At 48.6% G+C, this 24,411-nt stretch overlaps 1 protein-coding gene across 1 annotated transcript; it reads left to right on the forward strand.

The window, feature by feature from the left end:
- Window positions 1-19,113: 19,113 nt before the first annotated feature.
- On the forward strand, window positions 19,114-21,435 carry LOC125510878 (uncharacterized). The gene is made up of 2 exons (XM_048676157.2): window positions 19,114-20,030; window positions 20,101-21,435. The coding sequence occupies exons 1-2, from the start codon at window positions 19,813-19,815 to the stop codon at window positions 21,200-21,202; spliced, it is 1,320 nt and encodes a 439-aa protein (XP_048532114.2). The 5' UTR covers window positions 19,114-19,812; the 3' UTR covers window positions 21,203-21,435.
- The last annotated feature ends 2,976 nt before the right edge of the window (window positions 21,436-24,411 follow it).

The following is a 24,411-nucleotide window of genomic DNA, read 5'->3' on the forward strand; positions in this document are numbered from 1 at the left end:
TGTTGTCGTCTGTCCCTGAACCGCCGCCGGGTCGTCCCCTTATATACACGGGTGACGCCCGTCGGTCCACAGAGTCCCAACACCGGTTCATACTCGTATCCGGGTTGGTCTCTCCTTATTCCTAACTTACAATACAAGTTTACATATAAAGCCGGTTTACGGCTACAGGTCTTAAACCGACTACAGGCCTTGGGCCCTTATCTGCCTCTTTGGGCTTTAACACCTTTGAACTACTGATGAAGTTAACCTAGCCCAGGTAGGCCGGTTTATGCCCAGTAGTAATATCCCCAACATTAGGCCCCAGATTGATTTGAACGGGTTCATGTCAATCCTTAGCAAAAAATCTTCGTCTTCAACATCTTCTTGTAGTTGTTGAACCGCCGTGATGTCACCTTCTCTGGTTGCTGTAAACCGGCATGACGTCATCATAAAGATAACATTCATGATATCTTATTTTTTTAATGAATCCGCAATAACCGAGGCGACAGCTCCGTCTCCAAGATTTGTGGTTCCTTGATTCACGCACCTGACACGTGCCTCTTGCCTTATAAATAGGACCGAAGGGTCGTTTCTTTTCTCCCCTTCGTCCCCTTTCTCTTCGTCTTCCTCGCGTCGCCAGCCTCGGAGCTTCGCCGCCGCTGTTGACCTCTGCACCATCTTGGGCCGCTGCATCAACCTGAACGTACCATAGCACTGCGGTAGCTTTCTGCATCTTCCTCGATTCTGGTAAGCCTTCTGTTCTTCTTAACATAGATCTGTTCTTAGGTTTTGATGTTCTTGCCGTGTTCATCACTTGTTCATGCTCGTACCCAGACTCCTGGATAGATCTGTGAAACCCTGCTCTGATTAGCAGTAGCTTTTAGCATCCGCCTGTAGTTTCATTCTTGAGTCCGTAGATCTCATCTATATATCTGCCCATTGATTCACTTCCGCTCTGCCTTAAGTCTTTGAATATTTTGTCTTCTTTTCTGAACTTGTTTCAGATCCATTGCTGTAATAAGACTTTGTGAAACCTGTTTCTGCATACTTAGCCATCTGCAACCTCAATTGCTTTCAATGCTTAGATCAGGCGGTTTAACTTAATATAGAAAAAATTAATAAACCGGTATATACCATTAGTCCCCTTGTTGAACCGCCAGAACTCGTTAGCCATATGATGCCGCTTCATAGAACTCCAGTTTAGATATAGTTGCCTCCAGTTTAACATTGTTCATACCGGTGTATACTTTTACCCAACACAATCTTGAACCAAAATCACTTACTTTGTAGACTTCACCATGGCCAAACAAGTATATGAATGCAACTGGGCTCCTTCTCGCGTCACAGAAACTCAACTGAACAACTTAGTCCTGATTGGCGCTTTAAGCAGCAAAAACACCATCCATTGGAGGGTCCCTGGCAAAGAATGTCCTCCCACACCTCAATAAGGAGAGGTTGTCATTTTCACAGACCACTTAGCCCGAGGTTTTAATCCGCCCGGTTCAAAATTCTACCGGGATGTCTTGGCCAATTTCCAACTCCGTCCGCAAGATATTGGCCCCAATTCTGTCACCAACATATGCCATTTCCATGTACTCTGTGAGGTGTTCTTTCAAGAGGAACCCACAGTCGAGTTATTCAGAGATTGTTTTCATCTAAACCGCCGCACAGAGTTTACTGATGGTTCCAATATGGAATTGGGTGGTATGGCGATTCAGAAAAGGAAAGAGGTCACTTACCCTCACGCAAAACTGCACAGCCATCCCCAAGAATGGAATCAATCATGGTTCTATTGCAAAGACACCTCCCCTGCTGATGAAAATCCCTTGCCTGGCTTTCGTCCGGAGCGGCTTAGTAATATGCACCCCTTTCCACAAAGGTTGACTGCCAAGGAAAGGAGTAAATACGCTCCTCAACTGTCCAAGCTCAGAGCCTTTATGGCCAACAGTTTAACAAGAGTTGATCTCGCTCGCTGTTGGATATCATGGAGCATACTGCCCCTTAGTCAATGCTCTGGTTTGATGTGTGAATATACGGGTAGTGTTGACGACCCACTGCGACACATGAACATCCAGCTCACCGACGAAGAAGTCACAGAAGCTGTGAAGAAAATGTTGAATGAACCGGAACACATCTGTGCCCGAACCGGCCTGCTTCCTTTCTGCGCCACAACAAACCGCCAGCTGTAAGTTTTTAATTTCACCTCTCACTGATCCTGACATTGCTATATCTGTCTATTATTTGACACCAATATCTGTTGAAACAGGGCAATGATCCGTTTTGGAGCAAGAAGCTTCCGCAGGAGAAACCAGACAAACCGGAAAGACCAACCCGGCCAAAAACCAAAGTCATTAAGAGGCCTGCTCATAAGAGGAAAACCACTGCATCCTCTGATCCGCCCGCTGATGACGATGTGGGTAATCCGGACCTTGAGGTAGAACTTGATTCACTTGGCTTACTTTTCACACGCCTTATTGATGATAATATTTGTCAGGATGATGCCGAAGCTAGTCATGCTGATGCTGCAGAGGTAATTATTCTCTCTTCTGATTCAAACCCTTTGCCTTCACTAAAAATCCGTCAGGAAAACCGGAAAGTTAAATTTTCTCATCCTCTTGCTTACTTGGATCCCAAATTTCTTATGAAGACCCAACAGCACGAAGCTCGCCGCACAATCCGGCACAGCGGCCAGGTAGTTACCTCCGCCGGTTTACCGAACAGTCCGGTTCGGAAACGCCGTTCAGAGGTCTCTAATTTGCTTGTCAGTGCTTGTCCTAAAGCAGGCTATTTTCGTCAACCTCTTAATCCATATGACTCTGATTATCAGGTTACTTCCCACTCATCCTCTGGCGAGTCATCAGCTACTCAGCTGCCACCGCTCAAAACGGTGCTTGGGTAAGCTATACTTATCATAATATTTCTGATACATCCCGTTGGAACATATGCTGTATTTGATTTTGATTACTCCTTTTAGGTCCAAGCCTAGGCCAAGCAAGAAGGCCCGCCTGGATAAAGCGGCCGAGGAGGATGCCGTTCCTGAACCATATAAGACACCAGATCCTGAAGCGACCATTCGCGAAGATATATCCAACGACCCCCCACTGCAAGATGATGATGTTATTGCCGAAGAAAGGCCTGCTGACCAACCCGGAAGCCCCATCCGGACTGAGAAATCCTCCAATCCAATCCGGCCTGCTGACACACCAACTGCCCCTGGTCAAACCGGCGATACCAAGGATGATGATGTTGTGATTAACGGCATTGTCCATACTGAACCAAGTAATCCGGTCGCCCTATCCAAGCATACTGCCAAAGAAGAATTCGCTACTATGAGCAAAGGCAAGTGGAATGTTGATCTGGCGACTTACGCTGCTCTCAATGCCCAAGATCTTCATTCTGGCTACTTGAACCGCTGTATACCAGTCGTGACTATGAAGCCGGTCTGGTGAATATAATGAAAGAAAAACTTGAGGTAACTTCCATGTGCTTTTTCCTGCTTGGATTCTTCAATTTTGTTAACTCTCCTAGCCCCCAAGGGCCGGTTTTGCAATCCTCCTTCAAACCGGGACTTACTAATATAAATCTGAATGCTTAGAGATTCACTGATGTAGCCCCCAAGGGCCGGTTCAACTTAATGTAGTTAAACCGGGACTTAAGTAATTTAACATGGCAGCATCAGAGTTTATTTGAGCAAATAGTCATTAGCCCCCAAGTGCCAAGTTGAATACTTGTATTGAGCTTGGGACTTTGCAATCAATTGACAGATGAAAATCAAATATGCATTAGCCCCCAAGTGCCAAGTGCATAACTTGTTATGTGGTTGGTACTTCAATTCTTGTACCGTTTGTTAAATCATATGACTGTCTGTATGCAGGCTGAGCTGAAGACCAAAGAAAGCCAACTCGCCGATCTTCAAGAAAATTTGAAATCCCAACAAGCTGAAACCTCAAAGGCGAAAGAGGAGTTAACCAGCGCTTTAAGCGTCATGGAACAGCTTAAGGAGGGCTTCAAGAAAGAGCGGGCGGATTGGGCCACTAAGAAGGCTGCTTTGACCAAGAAAATTGAAACTGCTGAAGCTGCCCTTAAACCGGTGGTAGATGAGCTAACCAGCGTAAAGCGGCAAGTGCATGCCATGACTACCGCCATCTTTGGTAAGCTTCCTTTGACTTCTGTAATAATTTGGCCTTCCTATGATAGGTCCGGTTTGTGAACTCTTTGTAATGTTGCAGGTACACGCATTGGTCACTTGGGGTCAGATGTTCGGATGAAATTGAAGGCCGCCTATACATTAATCGAACAGTTGTATACTGGAGCACAGCGGATCATCTCTACTGCATCACATAACAATCCGGCGCCCACTTTAATTCAAGATACTCTTAAGAGGTTGTCAATGCTTCCCACCCGTATTGTAGAGCTGAAGAAATCTGCTGCTCGAACCAGTGCCATCAATGCCTTAATCCGGGCAAAAGCATGGGTGTCGGATTTCGATCCTGTTGAGGCAGCTCAGGGTTATCCCAGTTTGAAGGAAGATGGTTCGGAGTTCAATGAGGATGACCTGAGAGCGATAAACCGGGCGGTGCACCCTCTAGCTTGCCAATTGGTGGAAGAGGCAGACTTGTCACATTATCAAGCTCAATATAACAACCAGAATAAACGAGTGGCTGCACCAATTCCTGAAGCGGAGAATCTGATCCCTCCAATCCGTAAGCATACTTGCGCTCCGGATATTGAACCGTCGTCACTAATCCATGATGAAGCTATCTTTCAAGCCTTAATGGGAATCGACTGGACCACTGTTGACTTCCAGCCAGTGGGTAGGGAAGAAGAAGCTGAAGCGGCGCAGGACGACCCACAACCATCAGACCAGGGCGGTGACCAAGCTTGAACCGGAGGCTGGTTTAAATGGCTGCTTTGTTATATTCCGCCAAGAAAACAATGATCTTATCTAGGCACCATGTTGCCTTGTAATAGGATAGCCAATACTCCTTTTTCTGAGATGCCTTCGTGCATAGGTACTGATACTTTTGTTTGAATGGGTGAAACCTTCAATCTATATTTCCTGCAATCACAAAATCTTAAACTGCCGCGGCGGTTGTACCGTCAGCTGGTTTATGACCTTTATATATATATGCAATGAAATTGAGGTATATGATCAAATTTTGTGATACAAAATACCTGCCATCGCTGGGCATGAAGTTGGCTTAGCCAATCTTGAAACGGAGGTTTATAAACCTATACCGTCAAAGGAGAAAACAGCTCCTGTGTATACAATGCCAGTTTACCATGTAAACCGTGCCGGGTTATAAAAAACACCCTGCTACTCCATAATGGGATGTTAACAGAAAATTTCAAACCAAGCAAATAATCTCCGGATTAAAATGGACCGTGTTTCGTCGATTGACAGTTTGAACCGGTTTAAATGTTGCCGGTTTAAAAAATGCAATAAAAATAAAGCAACAGTTATTAAGAAAAATGTTAAAGCAAAGGCAATGATAAAACCGTTTGCAAAAGGAGGCTTTATTGAGCCGATCGGATGGTGTTACCATGGTCGGACACGACCAAGCTCCCAATAGGTGTATCTATGGTTCAAGTCAGCCAGGTCCCCAAATGAAACCGTGGCATTATGCCGATCAAGAGGCGTGGCAATGGTTCGGGTTCGACCAAGCCCCCAAGTGATTCTATGGCCTTAGGCCGATCAAGAGGCGTGACTGGTTCAGACTTGACCATGTCCCCAAGTGATCTGGTGGCTTTCGCCTATCAAAAGGTGTTGCATTGGTTCGGACACGACCAAGCCCCCAAGTGATGTTTACAAAACTTTCAAGGGGTAAACCGGAGGCCACTTTAAGACAGAATAACTCCGTGTAACCACGCATGATGTAAAAGAACAGATACCCCGCTTTAGCTGAGGCTCCAGTTTATTATATTAATCATAATATATACACTTGTCATAATATGTACATAAGTAGAGCCAATGGCTCAGGTATAGTAAGGCCGAAGATGAGCTATGTTCCACGGCCTGTTGGTCTCCTCCTCTGATGTACGTGAGTCTTTATGCTCTCGAATATCGATCAGATAGTATGACCCGTTGTGCAGATTCTTGCTGACCACGAAAGGTCCCTCCCAAGGTGGGGATAACTTATGCATATCAGTCTGATCTTGGATGAGCCGAAGCACCAAATCTCCTTCTTGAAAGGTTCTGGTTCTGACTCGGCGACTGTGATAACGACGAAGATCCTGTTGGTAAATCGCCGAGCGGGCAGCTGCTATGTCACGCTTCTCATCCAACAGGTCCAAAGCATCTTATCATGCCGTCTCGTTGTCCGCTTCAACATAAGCCGCCACACGAGGTGAGTCATGACGGATATCACTGGGAAGAACCGCCTCTACTCCGTAGACCATGAAGAACGGTGTGTATCATGTGGATCTGTTGGGCGTAGTATTGATACTCCATAACACAGATGGTAGCTCTTCTACCCAACAACCTGGTGTCATCTGCAAAGGAACCATAAGCCGGGGTTTGATGCCTCTCAAGATCTCTTGATTAGCTCTTTCTGCTTGACCATTGGACTGTGGGTGGGCTACTGATGAAACGTCAAGCCAGATGTGCTCCCGTTAGCAGCACTCCTTCATGGCCCCCTTGGACAAATTGGTACCATTATCTGTGATGATACTATGTGGAAAGCCAGACCGGAAAATCACCTTTTTGATGAACTGAACCGCCGTGGCCGCATCACACTTGCTAACAGGTTCTGCCTCCACCCACTTTGTAAACTTGTCAACCGCCACCAGGAGGTGGGTCTTCTTATCCTTGGACCTTTTGAAAGGCCCAACCATATCCAGCCCCCAAGTTGCAAACGGCCAAGTGATCGGAATCATCCTCAATTCTTGAGCCGGCACATGAGCGCGTCTTGAAAACTTTTGGCAACTGTCACATCGTCTGACCAGATCCTCCGCATCAGTATGAGCAGTTAACCAATAAAAACCATGGCGGAACGCCAAAGATTTTGAACCGGCATGATGACCACAATCTCCTTCGTGGATCTCGCGCAAAATTTCACAGCCTTCCTCAGGAGACACACAGCGTTGAAACGCCCCTGACACACTGCAATGATGCAATTCACCATTAACAATAGTCATAGACTTGGATCGCCGGATTATCTGCCGGGCCAAGGTTTCATCCTCTGGTAGCTCGCCCCGGTTCATGTATGCAAGATAAGGAAGCGTCCAATCCGGAATGACGTGCAGAGCTGCCACCAATTGAGCCTCCGGATCAGGAATAGCCAAATCCGCTTCACCAGGGAGCTTGACCGACGGGTTGTGTAGCACATCAAGAAAAACATTAGGCGGGACCGGTTTACGTTGAGAGCCCAACTGGCTTAAAGCGTCCGCCGCTTCATTCTTCCGACGGTCCACGTGGTCCACCTGATAACCCTTGAAGTGACCTGCAACAATATCCACCTCACGATGATATGCAGCCATGAGTGGGTCCTTGGAATCCCAAGTGCCGGACACCTATTGAGCCACTAGGTCCGAGTCACCGAAGCACTTAACCCGGTTTAGATTCATCTCCTTAGCCATCCGGAGACCATGGAGCAAGGCTTCACACTCAGCTGCATTGTTAGTACAAGGGAACATTAAGCGGAGAATGTAACAGAACTTGTCACCTCGTGGGGAAGTTAATACGACTCCAGCCCCCGAGCCCTCCAATTGCCTGGATCCGTCAAAATGGATGGTCCAATATGTGTGATCCGGCTTCTCTTCAGGTGCTTGCAACTCCGTCCAATCATTGATGAAATCAACAAGTGCTTGAGATTTCACCGCCGTTCGGGGCACGTACTTCAACCCGTGCGGCCCAAGCTCTATAGCCCACTTGGCAATACGGCCAGTCGCTTCCCGGTTTTGGATGATATCGCCTAAGGGAGCAAAACTGACCACTGTGATGGGGTGCCCTTGGAAATACTGCTTCAGCTTCCGGCTTGCCATGAAAAATCCATATACCAGCTTCTGCCAATGTGGATACCTTTGCTTGGATTCAATAAGTACCTCACTGATATAGTAAACTGGACGCTGAACCGGCTGCTCCTTGCCTGCCTCCTTCCGCTCCACCACAATAGCCACACTGACTGCGCGAGCGTTAGCAGCAACATATAGCAGTAGTGGCTCCTTGTCAACGGGAGCGGCAAGCACAGGCGGGTTGGCCAATTGCCGCTTTAAGTCCTCAAATGCCTGATCAGCAGCGGAACTCCAGACGAACTGATCCGTCTTCTTCAACATCTGATGCAAAGGAATTGCCTTCTCACCAAGGCGGCTGATAAACCGGCTCAACGCGGCAATCCGGCCAGCCAAACGTTGAACGTCATTGATACACTTCGGTTTAGCCAGGGAGGTGATGGCTGTGATCTTCTCCGGATTAGCCTCAATTCCCCTGTTGGACACCAGAAAACCCAATAACTTGCCTGCCGGTACACCAAAAACACATTTGGCCGGATTGAGCATCATCTTGTACGTCCTCAGGTTACCAAAGGTTTCCTTCAAATCGTCAACCAGAGTCTCCTTCTTCCTTGACTTAACCACAATATCATCCACGTAAGCATGTACATTATGGCCAATCTGCTTGTGAAGGCAATTTTGTACACACCATTGATAGGTTGCCTGGGCACTCTTGAGCCCAAAAGGCATAGACACATAGCAGAAGGCTCCAAAGGGAGTGATGAACGCCGTCTTCTCCTGGTCCTTAACTGCCATTTTGATCTGATGATAACCAGAATATGCATCCAAAAAACTCAAACGCTCGCAACCCGCCATAGCATCAATGATTTGATCAATACGGGGGAGGGCAAAAGGATCTGCTGGACAAGCCTTATTAAGGTCTGTGTAATCCACACACATACGCCAGGTGCCGTTTTTCTTAAGGACCAGCACCGGATTAGCAAGCCACTCAGGGTGAAAAACTTCAACAATAAAACCAGCTGCCAAAAGCCTGGCTACCTCTTCTCCAATAGCTTTGCGTCTTTCTTCGTTAAACCGGCAGAGGAACTATTTCACCGGTTTGTATTTAGGATCCACATTAAGAGTGTGCTCAACGAGTTGCCTCGGTACACCTGGCATGTCAGAAGGCTTCCATGCAAAAATGTCTCGATTCTCACGGATGAACTCGATGAGCACGCTTTCCTATTTCGGATCCAAATTGGCATTAATGTTGAACTGCTTGGACGAATCGCCAGGCACGAAGTCAACAAGCTTAGTCTCAGCTGCCGATTTGAACTTCAAGGCCAGATCATGCTCCGTAGTTGGCTTCTTCCATGGAGTCATATCTACCGGATCAACATTGTCTTTATAAAATTTCAGCTCCTCGGTGGCACAAACCGACTCTGCGTAGGCCGCATCTCCTTCCTCGCACTCCAAAGCGACTCTACGGCTTCCATGAACCGTTATTGTCCCCTGGTGACCCGGCATCTTGAGCTGCAAATACACATAACAAGGCCGTGCCATGAACTTGGCGTAGGCCGGTCGCCCAAACAGGGCGTGATACGGACTTTGGATTTTTACCACTTCAAACGTCAGTGTCTTCGTCCTGGAATCATGATCATCTCCAAAGGCCACTTCCAGAGCTATCTTACCAACAGGATATGCTAATTTGCCAGGTACCACACCATGGAACACCGTATTGGACGGTTTGAGATTTTTATCTGTCAGTCCCATACGACGGAAGGTCTCATAGTACAAGATATTAATGTTGCTCCCTCCATCCATGAGTACCTTGGTGAACTTATAACCTCCCACCTGCGGTGCCACCACCAATGCTAGCTGATCCGGGTTATCAACCCGGGGTGGGTGATCCTCTCTGCTCCATATGATTGGCTGCTCAGACCAACGTAAGTAACGGGGCACAGCCGGTTCAACAGAGTTGACTACCCACTTCTGAACCTTCCGGTCTCGCTTGTCCAAGCTAGTGGTGAAGACATGGTAAGGCCCACTGTTCAACTGCTTTGGGTTGCTCTGGTAACCCGACTGTTGCTGCTGCTAGTTGTAACCACCCTGGTTATTCTGATTATTTTGATTATTATGTCCGCCCGGATTACCATTAAATCCTGAACCGGAATTTCCTCCACCGCAACCCGGCCCGGATCCTGAGCCACCGCCAGAGCCGTGATCATACCGGAAAGCATTAGAATTTTTGAACTCCTGCATAATGTAACAATCCTTCCAAAGGTGGTTTGCTGGCACCTCCTTCGTCCCATGCTTTGGACAGGGCTGGTTCAACAGATAATTTAGGCGGTCCGGGTTAGGGTTAGGCGCTCCACTGCGATTCTGCGGTTTACCCTTGCGTCGCTGGCCCTTGTCCTGCGCGTTGGTATTAGCCACGAAGTCCATGTTGCCATCCGCTTTGCGCTTGCCTCCGCCACCATTACCTGTCGAGTGATGTTGCTGACCTTTGGAGTTGTCGTTCTTCTTTCCCTTCCCTGTCTTGTCATCATCAGACTTGGGATCCTTGGTACTATTAGAATCAGCATACTTTACCAAAGCGCCCATGAGAGTCCCTATGTCAGTGCAGTGGCGCTTCATCCGCCCTAACTTCAGCTTTAGGGGCCCAAACTGGCAATTGCCTTCCAGGGTTATAACCGCGGTGTCAGCGTTGATGCGGTCTGATGAATGCAGAACTTGCGAGACCCGGTGCACCCAATGCGTCGTTGATTCTCCTTCCTCCTGGACACAGGCATCTAGATCCACTATCGACATCAGCTGCTTACACGTGTCTTTCAAATTACTGATAAACCGGGCTCGTAACTGGGCCCATGAACTGATAGAATTGGCCGGTAAGCTTTTTAACCACGTACGGGCCGTTCCTTCAAGCATCATGGTGAAATACTTTGCACACGCCGCATCATCCACATCAAGCATCTCCATGGCCATCTCATACCTCTCCACCCATGTCTCTGGAGGTTGATCCGCCGTATAATTTGGTACCTTGCGCGGGCCCTTGAAATCCTTGGGCAAGCGCACATTACGTAAAGAGGGAACAAGGCAAGGCACCCCCAAAGCACTAGAGGTAACTCCAGGCTCGACCATGGTGGTCGGACGAACCGGCGTAAGCTGACGATCTTGATACTGTGCCGCTAACTCGGCCTTCCTGCGCGCTCGGGCCCGGTCCACCACTTCCTGAGCATTATCGACACCACCTGCCGGGTTGTTACCACGGGGCGCTCCTCGTCGTGCATTACTTGACACGGCCGATTCATCCATATGCCTGCTATAGCTCCGGCTCGGACGAGGGGTTGAGTGGATCCGGTCGCGGCTGTACGAATATGCTTCCTGTTGGACCAAAGCTGTCCAAAGGAGCTCCTTGACCCGGCGCGTCTCTACCGCCTGTGGCGAATCACCTTCAATTGGAATGGCCTCCAGCCGTGCAGCAGCCGCAACAAGGTTGTCCATCGGGTTGGAGTAGTGACCCGGAGGTGTTGGCACAGCCTGAGGTACACTAGTATTATGACGGGGCAGGTCTATTAAACGGGGCTAGACCGGCGCGCCCGTCCCAGGTGCTTCTGCCCGGTTTACCACTGGCGGATTACTGGTTCCCGCTCCGGGGGTGTTGAAGAGGTCTCTGGCTTCGAAGACCGAAGGTAGACGAGATCGGTACTTCCTCCTCATGACTTCCTGCGACGCGTTCTGGTCCAACATGAGCCTGTAGGCCTGTGCTTCTAAAGCGGCCCGCTCTGCAGTCATCCTGGCATCTTCAGCTGCTAGGTCCGCCTTAGCCTGAGTGATTTGCTCCCTCACTTTTGCAATCTCCGCGTTGTGAGCGTCCTGATCCGCCGGGTTAGCCTCCGCCATGAGCGCAGCCAACACATCGAACAGATCTGATAAAACTTGAGCCGGCGGGTGCACAGAGCCTCCTGCCCCGGCAGCCGTCGCCGCTACTGAACCGGTGATCATTGCCGCAGCGGTTGAAGAATGAAGCGCTGCTTGCGTACCGGCCATGAATATTCCAACCCGGTTGGGCAGATCGGAGGGGTCCGGAATACTGTCACCATCGGAACAGCCCCCAATCCGTCCATCTTGTAGCTGATATAGAGATTCAGTTTCTCCGGTTGACGACTCGTCGCCGGAGTAAACGACGGTCTCGCCACCAGATTCTGATCTATCCTCATAACTTCCTCCATGGATGACTCCCACGAAGGCACGCTTCACGGCCGGTTTAACCTGGGTAAATCGCGCACGCTGAGCCGTCTCGACGAGGTCGGTGCAGATGTCCGGCTCAGGGCCCGGTTCACCGATCTTGCCGATGAAAATGTGTATGCCACCAAAGGGGACCCAGTACCCATACTCAATTGAGCCGGCCTCGGGGCCCCAGCCTGCATCGTCGATGTAGAGCTTGCCGCGACGACTCTTAGTCACCCGGCCCACAGCGTAGCCCTCGAGTCCTTCAAAGCGGCCCTCCAAGAACTTGAAACCATCGTGCGATAGCCCCACGGTGGGTGCCAACTATCGTGGTTTTGTCACAGTAGATGTCCTAGTGAAAGGACTTAGTCGTGGAGCCATCGCGACGGGTTAGCTTGAAGGGGTTAAAGCGGACACAGGGACGCAGAGAGTTTTATACTAGTTCGGCCCCTTCGATGAAGGTAAAAGCCTACGTCTAGTATTTATGGGGTTTCGATGACTAGGGAGCAAACAAGCTTCGCCTAAGTCTCGAGTTGTTGTCGTCTGTCCCTGAACCGCCGCCGGGTCGTCCCCTTATATACACGGGTGACACCCGTCGGTCCACAGAGTCCCAACACCGGTTCATACTCGTATCCGGGTTGGTCTCTCCTTATTCCTAACTTACAATACAAGTTTACATATAAAGCCGGTTTACGGCTACAGGTCTTAAACCGACTACAGGCCTTGGGCCCTTATCTGCCTCTTTGGGCTTTAACACCTTTGAACTACTGATGAAGTTAACCCGGCCCAGGTAGGCCAGTTTACGCCCAGTAGTAATATCCCCAACACCGTCCGGACTGCCTTCCTTATTAGCATGCCTGGCTTCGGCGCCCCTTGTTGGCAATTCGCCACGGGTATGGCATGGTGTCCCGAGGAACTCCCCTGTAAAACACCATACAGGTACGGTAGGTGAGGTGCATAAAAAGGGATCCTTCTCAAAAGTTGGGACTCTGGTTCCACTTACATGCGAGGCGGGGAGCAGCCCAGGATAGTCCGCTATAATGGCCACCATGGCATCATCATAGCTTAATTGATAGAATATCCTGTCGATCATCTCCACAAATATGTCTGGATCCTCTTCTAGGCTGGGGTCGTGTGCCCGGCCGGGATCCTCCGGTTGTGGGGGCAGGCTGTTAACCTCCCTTACAGCCTTTCGCAGTTCCTGCTATGAAATAGCAAGGTAAATACTTATTGCAAAAACTTGGGGAGGATGGGAGTGAGAAGTGGCAACTCACCCAGCTTGGAGGGTTGTACATGGAGAATCCATCCCATGGCTTGATGCGGAGGAGCTCCTCTTCCTCTCCCTTATAAAAATCGGACATAATTTTTGCTAGGGCAGCAACTGAGTCCGGCCCCTTACGGCCGCAGCAGGTGGCATCATCTTCCCCGTTGAAATGCCACATGGGGTGGCCTCGATATTGAAGCAGCTACACCCCCCGCATAATGCAAATTGACATAACCTCGGTTATTGTCAGTCCTGATTGAGCCAGTACCTTTATCCGGCCCATCAAGTAAAGGACGTCTCTGTCGTCTTCCTCCTGAGGGCTCCGTGGGCGCCAACTTCGGCGTTTCTTTAAAGGGGCATTGTCGAACTCAGGAAGACCGATCCGAATAGGATCCGGGAGGGGGACGTCCTCCATATAGAACCACTCTGAAGGCCAGTCTTCGAACGTCTTCTTCGGGGTACCGGATAGGTATCCGGTCCCGGCGATGCGCCATATTTCGGCTCCACCCACTTGATATATTGAGCCCCTCTGTGTACGGGGCACAAGGCAGAATAGCCTCTTCCATAGCGCGAAATGAGCTTCGCAGCCCAGAAACAGCTCGCAAAGAGCTACGTAACCAGCGATGTGTAATATGGAAGCAGGGGTGAAGTTATGCAGCTGGAGGCCGTAAAACTCCAGGAGCCCTCGGAGGAACGGATGGATTGGAAATCCGAGTCCCCTTAATAAATAAGGGACGAGGCATACCCGCTCCCCCTTGGAGGGGTTGGGAAAGCTCTCCGCTTGCTCCCCGCCATTATAGGCGGTGAGCCCGGCTCGAACAGGGACCATGTACACTGGGGGGGAGGAATCCCTGGGTCTGAAGCTTCACTAATTGGCTGTGCAGGACGGAACACTTCATCCAATCTCTGGGCTTAGGGCTACGGGAGCGAGAGGAGGAGCTGCGCTGGCCGGCCATGTTGGGATGGATTTTTTCAGGCGCGCTCCGATGAATGCTCGCTGAGGGAAGATGGTGTGATTTGGATCTGAGAATCCTCGTCTCTTTAAATAGGCAGTTTATTCACATAGCTAGGGTGGTTAATGCAAAAAAATCCCTGGCTCCTCGCATTCGCTCGACACGTGGAAGATAGCCATTATGGGGTGCGGAAGCCAAGAAGCGCAACATTTATGAGAAGCCGGACACTATTTACACAGGTATTCGGAATTTGGAGAAGAACCCGCCTTGCAATGCCGAAGACAATCTGCGCGCCGGACTCATCGTCATTGAAGGCTGGTTCGGGGGCTACTGGGGGAGTCCTGGATTAGGGGGTATCCAGACAGCCGGACTATATCCTTTGGCCGGACTGTTGGACTATGGAGATACAAGATTGAAGACTTCATCCCGTGTCCGGATGGGACTCTCCTTGGCGTGGAAGGCAAGCTTGGAGATACGGATATGTAGATCTCCTCCCTTGTAACCGACTCTGTGTAACCCTAGCCCCCTCCGGTGTCTATATAAATCGGAGGGTTTAGTCTGTAGGAGAAGATGGTGATCATCTCATACAATAAAATATAGCATCATGCCTTGACCATATCACATCACAACATGCCCTGCAAAAACAAGTTAGACGTCCTCTACTTTGTTGCTGCAAGTTTTACATGGCTGCTACGGGCTGAGCAAGAACCGTTCTTACCTACACATCAAAACCACAACGATAGTTCGTCAAGTTAGTATTGTTTTAACCTTCTCAAGGACCGGGCGTAGCCACACTCGGTTCAACTAAAGTTGGAGAAACTGACACCCGCTAGTCACCTGTGTGCATAGCACAGCGTTAAAACCAGTCTCGCATAAGCATACGCGTAATGTCGGTCCGGGCTGCTTCATCCAACAATACCGCCGAACAAAAGTGTGACATGCTGGTAAGCAGTATGACTTGTATCGCCCACAACTCACTTGTGTTCTACTCGTGCATATAACATCAACGCATAAAACCTGGCTCTGATACCACTGTTGGGGAACGTAGTAATTTCAAAAAAATTCCTACGCACACGCAAGATCATGGTGATGCATAGCAACAAGAGGGGAGAGTGTGTCCACGTACCCTCGTAGACCGAAAGCGGAAGCATTAGCACAACGCGGTTGATGTAGTCGTACGTCCTCACGATCCGACCAATCAAGTACTGAATGCACGGCACCTTCGAGTTCAGCACACGTTCAACTCGATGACGTCCCTCGAACTCTGATCCAGCCAAGCTTTGAGGGAGAGTTTCGTCAGCACGACGGCGTGGTGACGATGATGATGTTCTACCGACGCAGGGCTTCGCCTAAGCACCGCTACGATATTATCGAGGTGGATTATGGTGGAGGGGGGCACCGCACACGGCTAAGAGATCCAAGGGATCAATTGTTGTCTCTCCAAGGGGTGCCTCCCTCCCCGTATATAAAGGAGTGGAGGAGGGGGAGAGGGTCGGCCCCTATGGCGCGCCCTCGAGGAGTCCTACTCCCACCGGGAGTAGGATTCTCCCCCTTCCAAGTAGTAGGAGTACGAGTCAAGGAAAGGGAAGAGAGAGGAGAAGGAAGGAGGGGGCGCAACCCCTCCCCCTAGTCCAATTCAGACTAGGCCTTGGGGGCGCGCAGCCTCTCCTCTCTCTTTCCCCTAAAGCCCAATAAGGCCCATATACTCCCCGGCGAATTCCCGTAACTCCTCGGTACTCCGAAAAATATCTGAATCACTCGGAACCTTTTCCGATGTCTGAATATAGTCGTCCAATATATCGATCTTTACGTCTAGATCATTTCGAGACTCCTCGTCATGTCCCCAATCTCATCCGGGACTCCGAACTACCTTCGGTACATCGAAACACATAAACTCATAATATAACCGTCATCGAACTTTAAGCGTGCGGACCCTATGGGTTCGAGAACTATGTAGACATGACCGAGACACGTCTCCGGTCAATAACCAATAGCGGAACCTGGATGCTCATATTGGCTTCCACATGTTCTACGAAGATCTTTATTGGTCAAACCGCATAACAACATACGTTGTTCCCTTTGTCATCGGTATGTTACTTGCCCGAGATTCGATCGTCGGTATCTCAATACCTAGTTCAATCTCGTTACCGGCAAGTCTCTTTACTCGTTCCGTAATACATCATCCCGCAACTAACTCATTAGTTGCAATGCTTGCAAGGCTTATAGTGATGTGCATTACCGAGTGGGCCTAGAGATACATCTTCGACAATCGGAGTGACAAATCCTAATCTCGAAATACGCCAACCCAACAAGTACCTTCGGAGACACCTGTAGAGCACCTTTATAATCACTCGGTTACGTTGTGACGTTTGGTAGCACACAAAGTGTTCCTCCTGTAAACGGGAGTTGCATAATCTCATAGTCATAGGAACATGTATAAGTCATGAAGAAAGCAATAGCAACTAACTAAACGTTCAAGTGCTAAGCTAACGGAATGGGTCAAGTCAATCACATCATTCTCCTAATGATGTGATCCCGTTAATCAAATGACAACTCGTGTCTATGGCTAGGAAACTTAACCATCTTTGATCCAACGAGCTAATCAAGTAGAGGCATACTAGTGACATTATGTTTTGTCTATGTATTCACACATGTACTAAGTTTCCGGTTAATACAATTCTAGCATGAATAATAAACATTTATCATGAAATAAGGAAATAAATAATAACTTTATTATTGCCTCTAGGGCATATTTCCTTCAAGACGGCCTTCTTCCGCTGCGCGACCTCCCGGAGGAGCCGCCTCGACCTATTCGCCGGCTCAGAGGGCGAGACCTGCGGGGCAAAGGGGTCTCGTCCCCGGCTACAGCGACCGCACAGTCCCAGCGCCGCGTGGCTCGAAGGTGGAGGTGGAGGGGTGAGAAGGTGAGCGCCCGCCATGGTTGGAGAATGGGGATTAGAAGCTGAGTAGGGAGAGGTAAGAGACGACGGTCCCCCCCCCCCTCTTTGATTGTTGGATAAATGCGCATGTGTCTGAAGCGGTGACTAACATCCTGTAGGATGCAACAAGAGGCAGAGCGACCACTTTGAACTAGCTTCTTTCTAGCAAACGACTCTGAGCTACTCAATGGACCAAGTAGCTGCTACTAAAATAACACATCCACTCTCAATGGACCAAACACTAAAAATAGTGAAAAAAATAAGACATGAAATATAATATTCCAAAAATATAGCCGTCACCATAAAAACGATTCCATTTTAAAAATAATCTCAAAAATCTAAAAACAACTACTCAAAGTAAAAAATAATCGTGTTTTACTAAAATCGAACCAATTATCTTAAAAATTACCGAACAAAAATGCCCATAAAATGAACACATAAAAATAGTTTTAAAATATATCAACAAAATATGTTCATATTTTTTAAAAACACTCAAAAATTCCCCCAAAAAACACTACAAACTACAAAAAACAATTCAAAATGTACAACAGAAATAATTAATTTACATACAATATTTTATAGAGAAATGTTCCGATTTACATATTTTTTAAACAACTCTTCAAATGTTTTACATTTTTAATGAAAATATTAATTTTTAATAAAAAGGAAATATCCACATTCACAAATAATTTAAATTAAATATAAAAAATGGCAAAAAAGACCCATGAAGCAAGTTCTTATCGCCCGGTGCACGCACGGGCATTTTACTAGTACTCATATATACGCGCATACATTCACCTTATAAACGCACATGCACACTCTACCCCTATGAGCACCTCCGAAAGACGGAAGCGTCTCTCCGAAACTTTTTTTTGAGGGAGGCTCTCTCCAAGACTTTTTTTTCATGCTAACACGTGTCTCGTTTATATCATAAGGATCATAGTATAAAAGCCACGTACATATCGACCTGACAAAACTGAAAAGACAACAGAACGCTAGCCTTTGCACACAGAAACGCCAGCCAAGAAGTAAAATTACAAACAAGACTGAAGAATCCTCTGGCACCACCATAGCAGCAATCAAAGGAGAAAATGACGGATCACCTCCACACCCGAGCTCGATGCGGCTCCATCGCTGATATGCAACTTTGAGGATCTTCTAGGTGGCTCGCCAATAAAGGCGAAGCCATTGCCGTTGAACGAATCAGACCGGGACAACACCCTGGACAAAACATCGAACTCCAGATCTGGTACCCCCACAACTAAGACGTTGGAGGAGGAAACCATACCTGCCTGCCACGAACTACGAACCCAGATCCACCATCTTCCAGATGCCGCCGATGCATACCACAATCTGCATCTGCTCCTGGACTACCTTCCAAGCTCCGTGTCGTCGCAACGGCGGAGCCCGAGGACACGGGTCCATCACGAGTATGCCGCCGCCGCACCATCCTTGCTTGAACAGTCTGGTTTCCAAATCCACCCCAAAAGCGGATCGCCTCGTTGGGAAGGATCTGAAGAATTATTAGCCGGCGTCGCCATCGCCACTGTCGAAGCCATGATGCTGAACAACCCAAAACCCTAAGAAAATAATGCCTAAAACAATCCACACGCATGAATCCGACGACCGAGGTCGTTAGCGGAGGGGAGGACGGCGGCGGAGCAAGGTTTTTTTTTTTTTTTTTGAGCAAAGCGGCGGAGCAAGGTGCCCTGGTGGGTGGAGACGAGATCGCCTTTCTTTACCGACCGCGTGTGAAAACCACGGCGTGGCTAGATCCGTGATCGTCTCCCTCTCCGAGACTTGAAGGGTACGGATACGACTCTCCATATGTAATGTACCCCACGCCCGGAGCCACCCCCGTCAATCGGCGCACACCTTTGCCTCGCATAATAATCGCATTAGCCCTACAGTTTGCGAAAGAGGCCGCCGTTTCCCTAATTACCACTTGGTGTGTAAAGCCGAATCCCTTGTTTCCCCTTCTTCTTCTTCTTCGCTAAGCCTTCCCCGTTCCGCCCTGAAACACACGCTCCCGTGCCATGGACGCAGGGAGCGGAAGCTAGTTCCGGCGCCGCCCCATCCCTCTGGCATCCGCGCCGCTACTCACCCCGCCCCAGGACGCTGCCTTGCCGTTCCCGTACACCAGGCCGCACGACCACCGACCGCCGTCCTCTCCCGCTCGAGCACCGACCGCAGCAGCCCATCTCTGCTCGCGCACAGGCCGCCGCCGCCCCTCTCCGCTTGAGCATCGACCGCAGCCACCCTACCCACTCGTACAAAAGGGAAAAGAAAATCCCTTTTTCCCATCGCCGCCGCCTCCTCTGATCTATCCACGCAGCCCTCTGCCACGTCCCCCCCAGGGGAAGACAAGCTGGCGGGGACCTCCGGAGCCCAGATCCCCTTCCGGCGGGCGGCTAAGCGACCGAGGGGCCTTCTCGATCTGCGCCGCCCCTCTTCTTCCGCCCACATCCTACCAAGACCTGCAGCGAATCCAAACTACTCGATCGCTTGTTTGGCTCAAATGAATTGCAATTGGGGGACCAAGCGCGCGCGCTCCGCGTTCGGTGGTGGTGGCAAGGCGGCCCTTTCCGGCCAATCCACGCAACCACTCCGTCCTAATGACAGGTGCGTTCATTCTCATCTACATCCCTCTTGGGGTGCCAAGCGGGCGCGCTCCGCGCTCGGCGGTGGTGGTAAGCCCGCACTTTCCGTGCAGTCCCTACCCCATCCTAATAACAGGTGCGTGCATCTTTCCGTTTGATCCCATTCCTGTTCGTTTCTCCAATTTTCATCTGATTCCTTGTTCCAGTGCCAGCACCTCCACAAGAGACTGGGCCAACCTCGGGGATGGGCCAGCCGGCCTCATCGCCGAGCTTGCCCTTGCTAGCGATGTGGCGGACTATGTCCGCTTCCGTGCCGTCTGCCAACCATGGCGGCGGTGCTCGCCGGACCCGCGCGCCGGCGGCCTGGACGGTCGCTTTCTCCCCCGCCAGTGGATAATGCTCGACAAGGCACTTGCCGGACCGCGCCGCCATCGCTTCCTTAACATATCTACAGGCGAGTGCATCCATATGGATCTCCCAGAGCTCGCCGAGCACACGCTGCTTGCGCTCACCCCGGAAGGCCTCCTGCTGCTGCTCCACGAGTCCACCCTGGTCGTCCGCCTGCTGAACCCTCTCACACACCAGCTCACCCATCTCCCGCCGGTGACCGCCCTCCTGAGCCCCGAGCAGAGTCGATCTAGGCGCTGCGGCTTACAGATCAAAGTTATGGTGTCTGGCGTGGGCCTGGTTGCAGATTCCTCGGTGGCAGTCAGTTTCTTTGATCCCATGGTGCTTGCTGTCGCTAAACCCGGCGATGATAGTTGGACAGTGGCCCACAATGATGGAATGAATACGACTCTGTCTTTTGCGGGCCGCTTCTACTGTGCCACCTACAGGGGTGTCATGGTGTTGAACATGGGCTCAGATCAGCAGCCGCCACGGCTCCATATGGTCGCTGATCGGAGCAAGTCGTTTTATTTCAACCCAATGGCACACAGCCTCCACCTGGCGGACAATGGTGGGGAGTTGATGCTGGTGCACCGGACCCTATGCCACGACACCAAGTATGGCAGGAGGTATGATGTTTATAGAGTGGATTTGGAAGCTGGAGTCCTGGTCCCGGTCAAGTGCTTCAACGGGCGTGCCGTGTTCATGGGCATGGGTCGCACGATTTCCGTATCAGCTCAGAACCCCTTTCCCTGTGTTGCTTCTGATACCATCTACATGGGGCCGGATTGCGATGTCAAGATTCAGGGTTACAATATTGCAGATGGAAGAAGATGCGATCTGATTGGAGCGGTATGCCCACGTAGCGTTGTGGATTGTCTCCGCTACTGCATCCAGGGATTCGGCAAGCTACTTGCCTGAGCCTCAGGACGAATGATGGGTGTTTGCTCTTTGCTATGATTCTGTTTCTCTGGTGTGGTGTTTGCCGTGATTCTGATCTTGGCCTACTGCTGGGTGTGGTGTCTGCTGTGATTCTGGTCCTGGCCTTATGCGTCAGTTACTGTGTATCAGACAGCATTAAGATATGTACCTCAAATAATGTAAACGCTTATTAAACAAAAATTGTTACTGGTTTTCTGTTTCTGATATTTACATATGATGTGGCAGTATACTGATGAAACGAAATTATCTGCATCTTCCTACTTTTTACATCCTTGATGTTTTGTATAGGCCGCTGGCCCTTCTCCTTCCATGATATATACTCCCTCTGTTTCTAAATATAAGATCTTTTATAGAGATTTCAATACGGACTACATACGGATGTATGTAGACGTATTTTAGAGTGTAGATTCACGTATTTTGCTCCGTATGTAGTCCGCATTGGAACAGAGGGAGTACCTCTAATCTGACCTTTGTACATTCCTTCCATGATATATATTGTAAGTTTTAATCTAATTTTTGGTACCATTACATGACTCACAACAGTCATACGAAGTGCACCAGTAAATCTTTTCCTTATAAGTGGATCAATAAAAGTAGAATGAAGGTTTTCATTTAACATCTGTGTAAGGGTACTGCTGGGAATTTTCATGTTGAGGAACGCGGGCTGCTCTTACCAGGGCAAACACATGCCCTTCATATCTTATTTGCGATATATAAATCATCTGGAACACATCATTTTCATGAATTTGGTCAAGTTCCTCGTATACTGTATAATTTGACAGCATATGTCCTCACAAAAGGGAGGAAAAAAAATATTGCATATGTCTCTGCATTTCAGTTCCATACTTTTGAGCTCAGCAAACTAAACTTGTTTCAAACATTTAGATGGCTCACATCAGACAACCAGTAACTTCAGCATTACATGCATAAGCTGCTGGAGGAATGCCTTCAGCTAACCACAGAGAACTGGTGCTGTGCACAGCTTCCTTTGTAGCAAAAGATCAGTAGTTGTGTAGACTTATGCCAAGCCTGAATTTTTGTACATAGAAAGTTAGTGTGCTAAGGTGGCCAGTGTGGTGTCGCCACATGATCACTGACGGAACTGAATCTATCTCGCAACCTGCAGGTTGTAGACACCAGGCTGCTTCTGTCTTGAGCATGCCAAAGAAGAAGCCACTAATATTTTATTTTATTTACTCAGAAAAAATAGGGCGCTATCCAACTCCTGTCTTCTATAACATGATAATGATCAAAAGTTTAGCTGTAAATCCTGTTAGACCAAGGACTCAATCCATTGATCAAGACTGTCAATATATTTTGACTTTGTTGTTTGTTCTGATCCTGACCAGCAGAGGATCATGCTTCAACTTGAATTTTGAGGAGTTCACTCCAGGATTAAGCATCTTAACTCATTATGATCTTTTCATTGATCTATCATTCCAAATTTCAGGTAATGGACCTGCTTGGTCCTAGCCCCTCTGCCCCTGGGATGTTTGGCATTCACTCGGACAGGAGTAAGTATCTTATCAATCTTTTCACTCCCTCTGCTTTGTTCTCCTTTCTCCTTGCTGAAAGTATCAACACCCCTGACAGTGACAGGATGTCATTTCAAATGGTTGCTTGTATTGCCGTTAGGCCATATTAATTATTGCGAAGATTCGCTCCAAAGGTTACTTTCAAGCCATTTGATGTTCTTGAGATGCATTTCCCGTTCTTTTTTATCCCTCCATGTTAACAGTTGCTGATCCTCCTATTGTGGCCAGCTTTGTGCATGGTGATGTAAAACCTGAAACCTTTTGCTTGGTCAGCCTGGATCCGCTCAAGAAAAGAAGTTTTTCTCATGAATTTGGTTACTTTATTATTGATGGCTTATTACTGCAGGGAGGTAACATAAGTTTTCTTGTCTGTAAGAGGAAAATGGAGACTTCTCCAGATATGTTATGTAGATTCTGTCCAGCTCCATTCAAGCATTTTCTTGAGACTGTCACTTGTATGAAATCTGGCAAAGAACCAAAGTACAAAAAACGTGTTTCTCTCTTTGATGATTTAATCGAAAGGACCTGCTTCGAGACCCATCAGGATCTATGGAGCTCTAGAGGACTGCACTGCTTTATCCACAACATGTATCTGTGCTTGTCAATTTAAGTTGCCCACGCTTCTGTTGTGCAAATTGTAGGTTTGAAATAAGCGTCCAGGAATGGCTTTAAATCTGGAAGAAGACGAATAACCTATGAAAAATGTTCGGTTGGGGAGCCCAACAACTCGGTGAAATTTGGTTTATAATCCTAGGTGGCCCACAAAGCAGCGGTAACTCATTTTGAATTTGAAAATGCTGACATATTCTCCAAATTTTCTTTTGCTTGCTCAGACATGATTTCTTCCTTCCCTTGCCCTGTAAAAGTGGTCTTTTCTGGTGGCCACATCAGCACAAAGCAGGACCCACCTGTCATAAACATGCTCAAAACGCCCTAAGCCGCCGCCTATCAGTGTCTTATGCAGAAACTTTACCATAGATTTAGTCAAAAATCATGAAGTTGGTTTTCTGCAAACCTAGCCCTCAATGTGGTGGCTTCGTGCAATTAACTAGTTCTGGTGCTTCAAGTCCGATAAGCTCCCCGCCACTCGCCACGCCTACACGACACATGGTCAGTGGCGGAGGTAGAGGGTGGACAGGGTGGGCCACGGCCCACCCTGAGATTGAAAAATGGGCTTTATAACATAGGGAAAAAGCTAAAAAAGAAAAGAAAAAATAAAATTATATGTACAATTGCACTGTTGGCCCATCCTGACCCATTGGGCTAGGTCCGCCACTGCACATAGTCATCATCGGCTCTTCATACTCCAGATCAAGGATTAGATGACTGTAAGCGTCAGATGGCTCTAAATAGCTGGGTTATATGAGTACTATTTAGCTCTAATTTATTTTCTTTAAAAAGACAGGAGTTCCAGTTACTTATCGTTGTTGCGAACTTGCGATATCTTGGTGTGAACTCCAATTTTTAATGTCATCCGAGGTAGTCATGCCTAAATTTTACCTGATATCCTGGTGAAAGCAGCTATCTGAACTATACTATTATGTTTTTCTGTAACTAAAGCATTTGTGCTCGTTGTTAGTGATGAAAGGGTTTTGTTTTGACTTATTATGATTTAAGCAAGTAGCTCCTGTTTGTCTGCCTATCCTCTGCTTG

Source organism: Triticum urartu, chromosome 5A, assembly GCF_056163025.1.
Source record: "Triticum urartu cultivar PI428250 chromosome 5A, HENAU_Tu73, whole genome shotgun sequence".
In the NCBI taxonomy this organism is placed as follows: Eukaryota; Viridiplantae; Streptophyta; class Magnoliopsida; order Poales; family Poaceae; genus Triticum; species Triticum urartu.

What these genes read in the sequence shown, in the direction of transcription:
- LOC125510878 (XM_048676157.2), top strand. Translation starts at nt 19,813, where the DNA reads ATGAATTGCAATTGGGGGACCAAGCGCGCGCGCTCCGCGTTCGGTGGT. An exon ending in CTACCCCATCCTAATAACAG is followed by an intron (nt 20,031 to 20,100) that starts GTGCGTGCATCT and finishes TCCTTGTTCCAG; the next exon opens with TGCCAGCACCTCCACAAGAG.